This window comes from Dermacentor variabilis, chromosome 9 (genome assembly GCF_050947875.1).
Source record: "Dermacentor variabilis isolate Ectoservices chromosome 9, ASM5094787v1, whole genome shotgun sequence".
NCBI classification, from domain to species: Eukaryota; Metazoa; Arthropoda; class Arachnida; order Ixodida; family Ixodidae; genus Dermacentor; species Dermacentor variabilis.
Genome location: NC_134576.1, coordinates 1,012,811 through 1,018,810, shown reverse-complemented (window position 1 = coordinate 1,018,810; position 6,000 = coordinate 1,012,811). Strand labels below are relative to the sequence as shown.

Here is a 6,000-nt window from a genome sequence, read left to right as displayed (position 1 = left end):
AAAGATAAATAGCATAATTATGATAATTATTCCATTGAAGATTTTGATTTATCTTAGAAATATTGGCCACCTCATGGAGTAATTTAGAAAAGAGGTTAGAATTGTGCTATTTGCCATGGGAAATCTTTAAAAAAAATTGGTGCAGCTAAAAAGAAGGAACGCTGTATATGGAGACTCTTTCCTAGTGAGAGTACGGTAACTAAATATATTGTGGAATGACACGTATCAGTCCGCTAGATCAATTTAAAGCACTACTGTACCGCACACGTTTATAAATGATGCATAAAATAATGCCGAAGCCCGTCTTTGGTACAGGATGGCACTCAAAATTTCCAATAGTTTGTTCCTAATTATGCGAGTTTACTGAGGAAGTAAACCAAAAAAAATATGAGTAATGCGAAAGTTCGCAGCAACTATATAGCGTCAATTAATGTTTCGACGCCTACGAGTGAGAAGGATTCAGTGGGTGCGAACTATTGCACATAAAAAATTTATCTTTTTCAAACAATGTACACGTTTCAATACACACCTCTGAGCTATTGAATCCAGTGACACTCTGTAGAAAAAGAACCACTGCGTGGTATATCTTCGACATAAATGGTCAACATCCGAGGCGTTTTCCTTATGACCTCGTTGCACGCTTCGCACATACTCTGTCAGCACTCATTTTGTGCAATTTCCTCTAGCGCCCACTTTTAAGGAATTGCACAGCTCGGGAGCCAGTTCGTGCACAACCTGTATGGATTCGGCAAGGCAAGCCTTGTACGCCGCGAAGTGGCGACCTCTCACAGATGCGTTGCACTAGGCTCTGGAAGAGGCTCTGGGAGGCAGCTGGGCACGATTCCTGCTTTGGTTGCCATGTCGTAGAACACTGACTTGCGGTCGCTGAGGAGCTCGTCCAACCTTCCATATTCGACGACGGTGCCTTCGCTCATGACGAGTATCCTAGTCAAGAAAACAAGGAAAAAAAATCAAGTATGAAAGAGAACACTTGTTTAGAACATGAGCACCGCCTGCTTCACTATGCCTTGACGTATACGTAAAAAGACATTGGATCATCCCTGTGTACGGCTCACATTTGAAGTTTACAGCGCCATTTAGGCAAATTTCGTGTGGTGACGACCTTATTCGAGCAATGTTGGTTTGCGCTTGTAAATAGTAGGCGTCTGCGAATAATCAAATTTCTGAATCGAATGCGAAAAAATATGCAGATTCCACGCACTGCGACAATCGGTGTAAGTGAAATTTTCATGAACCAGCTAGACAAAAATGGCTCAACATGACAAGACGCGCATAGTAGACCTCGGATACCAACGCGACTCTCAGTAGCCATTGTGGGCGAAACAATAGAAACTAATTGCATTAAAAACGCGTAAAATCACGCCACAGAACGTGCTCGACCTCGCAGAAGCGCGGCACGGCACCACACTACGACGATAGAATTTCGGTGACGTGTGCCTCCTTTCACCGTCAGCAAAAAGATGCGCCGCCTGGCTTTTGTAATTGTTGCCATCGGACACGGCTAATGCGCCAAACGTCTGAAAGCGCTCTTTTTCCACGAGGTGTGCATATATATATATATATATATATATATATATATATATATATATATATATATACACATTGTAACGCACAGTTGGGTGACGGCGTTTAAAGCCCTTTACGCTGGGCAAACTTGTGCCCGACAAACAGCTAAACGAGAGCTTCACTACAACGTCCACAGTCTTTTCGCAAGAGTAGCGCACCTCTTCTTCCCTCGTGTCCCGCGCTGATGACACATTGCTCCGGTTGCGCATGCCTTGCGAACCCGTGTTGCCCGCTGTCTTTCGCGGGTAGCAGTATTTAAGGCACTTTTATAGTCCGACATTATCGGTGCGTGGGCGAGCTTCGTTCACGGTCAGTCACGCTACGTTGGTTGCGCTGCGCCAGCCGAGATGCCATCCCCTCTATACTTGAACGTGCGCGCCGTCGGCTGCTATCTTCGGAGCATGCGCAGGACGTTCACCAAGTCGCGCGCCGTCCGCAAAAGCCGTCTGCGGAGTTGTGTTGGTGCCTTTTTCTTCGCGCGCAGTGCATTGTGGTGCGACAGCTCCGCCGACTCCGGCGCGCGAATGGCTCAGGAGCCATATCGGCGCTGGGCCCGACGGGGCGCGTCGGAAGCCGCCGGTTACGTTGGCTGCGCCGGTGCGCCCGACTATACAGGGGTCGTTTTCGCCGACGTGACGCAGCGTGCTTGCGCGCGGGCGTTACGTCGGACTATAAACGGCCCTTATACAATTCGACGGACGCAGGAGGTGATTGGCGCGCGTTATTTGAAATAATCTTGTGTCAATATATAACGGACGGGAAAAAAAGAACTGTAATGGGAAGTGGACCTGCAAGGTTGCCAGCCCGGGCGCAGGCCACCCGGGCGTTATGTGCGGTGAGGCAGAACATTTCCACCGCTGCCCGGGCCAGCTGGATAGCCCATAATTGGTCGGGTAGTTCCGAGCTAGTCAGAGCGCTTAGCCATCGCTCCTCGAGAAGGTCCGCTTCTATCTTGTCCTCTACATATAATGATCTGATCTGTGTGCACTTCCATAAGATGTGTGCCATGTCTGCGTGTTCGTGTTTGCAGAGCTTGCAGCTCGCGTCTGCGTATTGTGTTGAATTTATTCTGTTTAAGTGTACTGGGTATTGGAACGTTCTGGTTTGCAACCTTCTCCAATCAGTTTCTTGAGACCTGTCGAGTTGTTTGTCGGTTGTGGGTATGCTTCTCTTTGTTTCGTGTAGTATGTCAGTATGTCGTGATACGTGACCAGTCTGTCCCTGTCTTTTGTCGCTTCTTCGTCGTCGTCGCTTCCTCCGTGTTCTCCATCGCCTTCCCCCGTGGTGTTGGGCCGTCACTGTCCGTGCCGCGATGGGTTAGTTTTCGCGCGGCTCGGTGGGCCTTCGCGTTGTGGTTGGGAGGGGCATTCATGGTTACTTTTCCCATATGTGCCGGGATTCATTTGAGGTATTTTGGTGTAATTTTGCCGTTCTCAAACTCTTCTGCTCTGCGGTTCAGGGTTTTGGCCGCCTTGGTAGAGACCCAGCCCTTGGTGAAGTTCCTAATAGCCGTCTTGGAGTGGCTGAATATTGTTCTGTATTGTTGCCGACCGTTGATTACAGCCAATGCAATTGCCGTTTCTTCTGCGGCCTCCGACAATCTGGTCGTTATGGAGCCCGCATTGACGGTTTTTCCTTTCGTGCGTACGACCGCCATAGCGAACAGGTAGTTACCCTTGTCAGCGCCGACGCCACCATTGTCGTCTCGGCTTCGCGAGTACAGCGCGGCGTCTACGAAGAGCACCTCCTCCCCCGCGCCGTGGTTTTTGATCCTGCTAGTAACAGCGCCAAATATAGACAAGGGACGAGAGAAGAAGACACCACAAGCGCTGACTTTCAACAACGTTTTCAACAACGTTCAAAACGTTGTTGAAAGTCAGCGCTTGTGGTGTCTTCTTCTCTCGTCCCTTGTCTATATTTTGCGCTGTTACTAGCAGGATGGAAAACCAACAAGCCCAAGCTGCTATTCTAGCGAAAAGTGGTTTTTGAGAATCGTTTTCTTGCAGCATTTTATTCTCCGGACATTGCGCACGGGGTGCATGTTGTTCGGGATATTTTCCGTGTTTATTGCAGCTCGGACGTCTGGGTGAATCTACGTCTTGGGGCCGTTCATTCCATGGTAGTTTATGCCGATCTTTTCCATGATTTCTCTGCCCGCCTTTGCTCCGGAGAGTCTTGCGAGTTGCGCTATCCTTTGTGCTTCCGCGATTTCCTCCAGTGTGTTATGTACCCCGAGTTGTAGTAACTTTTCGTTTCATGTGTATTGGGGAGACCGAGTGCTGTTTTGTACGCTTTTCTAATGAGCGCGTCGATCTTGTCTCTCTCAGCTTTGTTCCAGTGGACGAATGCCGTCACGTACGCGACGTGGCTGCGAAGGCCTGAACTAGCCGTACGACGTTTCTTTCTTTAATGCCCCGCCTGTTTTTGGAGACTCTCTGTATTAGCCGAATGGTTGCCGTGACTTTCTTTTCCAGGCGTGTTATAGTTTCCGTGTTGGTTTCCCTAACTTCGATCCAGAGTACCAACACTCTAATCTTTTGAACCATGGGTATCTCCGTGCCTTTTCTCGTGGTTAATCTTATTCCCCCTTTTGTGTAGTTCCACTACGTCTCTGGATAGTTTGCCGAGCCTCCTGGGGCGGTCGAGCAGCAGTCCCCATTTCTCCGGCGAGCATTCTAGTCCGGTGCCGTCCAGAGGATTTTCGATTGCCTCCACCGCCCCTTGAAGTGTGTTCTGCATATCGCCCTCTCTTGCGCCCTTCGTGGTCCAAATCGTTATGTCGTCTGCATAAACGGTGTGTTTAATGCCTTCTATTCGCTCAAGTTTTTCACATAGTCCGATAATGACGAGGTTGAAGAGCATCGGTGACATGACGAACCCTTGCGGTGTGCCAGTGCTACCCATGTTCACCTGGATACTCTCCTCCTCGTCCAGTCTGATTCTGGCTGTTCTTCCCGTAAGGAAATTTCGGATATAATTATACGTTCGTTCTCCCAGGCCGAGTTGCGCGATTCTGTCGAGGATGGCCGTATGCTTGACCCTCTCGAATGCTTTGTTTAGTTCAAGTTCAAGTATTGCTTTCAAGCCCCGCCCTGTGGTGTCTATGACTTCCTCCTTGAGTTCTATCAAGGCGTCTTGGGTAGAGTGTCCTTTTCTGAAGCCAATCGTGTTGCTGTGGTGTAGGTCGTTTGACTCCAGGTAGCCGTTAACTCAGGCAAGCGTGCTCCATCTCTTTACCAACGCAGGAAGTGAGATAGATGGGCCGCATGTTCTGTATTTCTGAGGATTCACCCGGCTTGGCGATGAGGATCACGTCAGACCTATTTCATTCGTCGTTGGCATCCCGCCGTTCCGCCAGCACTCCTTGCTGTATTCTGTCAAGAGGCTCGTTGCCTGGTCGTCCAGGTTCCGGTGCATCTTGTTGGTCACTTTGTCGGGCCCGGAGCCGGCTTGGTCTTGATGGTCTGCAGGACCGCCTTGATTTCTTGCTGGGAGAAATCTCTGTCGAGGTCTTCATTGGGAGAGCCCGAGTAGTTCCGGTGTCCAATGGCTGGAGGTCTCCCAAGGTACAGTTTGACGATTTCATCACCCATTTCACGGATGTTTCCTTTGTATTTGTGTCTGAGCTTGGTCATTTCAGCTTTCACCGCTGTCTTCATTCCCGACGGGTCAAGCAGGTGCTTGAGGATCTTCCGCGTCTTGCCAGTGTTGATGTTGCCGTCCATGGCGTCGCATACCTCGTCCCAATTCTGATTGAATAACTGGGCGCAGTGTGCTTCGATGTTCTTGTTTAGTTCCACGATTTTGCGCCTTAGATTTCTATTGTGTTTTTGCCCTTGCAGACTTTTCTGGATGGATTGTTTGGCTTGTACGAGGTGCGTGAGCCTGTTGTGCATCCGCGGAGAGTGACCACCACCGTTGTCTTCGTCTTCGTGTTCGCGACGAGCCTCCCAGTCGTCCCACTCCATCTCGGCCGTGGCCTTTTCTACGTCTCGTAGCAGCTGTCCGTTCCATTCTTCTAGGTTTATTCTGGGTCCCTGTTCTTTTTCGTGTTTGATTTTGCAGAATTTGTCCCAGTCTACAAGCCGGAACTTATGTTTTATTCCCTTCGTGACGTGGGCCTCTCCGAGGGCTATACTGAGTATCCTGTAATCGCTCCCCAGGTCCTTGAACGTGTTCCCCGAGGTGATTCTCCCGGCTCTCCTGCATAGCGTTAGGTCTGGTATGGTGTCCCTATGGGGGCCCGCACCCACTCTAGTGTGTGAGGCCGGCTCGTTGAGAAGGGTTAGGCCGGCCTTTTACGAGGTCCGCTAGACCTTTCCCCTTCTTGGACGAATGTCCATATCCCCCTGCGTGTATGGAGCGTTGAAGTCCCCTCCGATGACAAGCCTGTTGTCTCCCGCGATTAAATTT

The 6,000-nt window shown here is 49.8% G+C and overlaps 1 protein-coding gene across 4 annotated transcripts in view; it reads right to left on the bottom strand.

The window, feature by feature from the left end:
* Window positions 1–474: 474 nt before the first annotated feature.
* LOC142558242 (ATP-binding cassette sub-family C member 2-like) overlaps window positions 475–6,000 on the bottom strand; it is a 393,191-nt gene continuing 387,665 nt past the window's right edge. For all 4 annotated transcript variants that reach the window (XM_075670389.1, XM_075670392.1, XM_075670391.1 and 1 more), the window contains one exon: window positions 475–945. In XM_075670389.1, coding sequence (XP_075526504.1) covers window positions 786–945 — 160 coding nt within the window. In that variant the 3' untranslated portion in view covers window positions 475–785. The remainder of the gene's footprint in view (window positions 946–6,000) is intronic.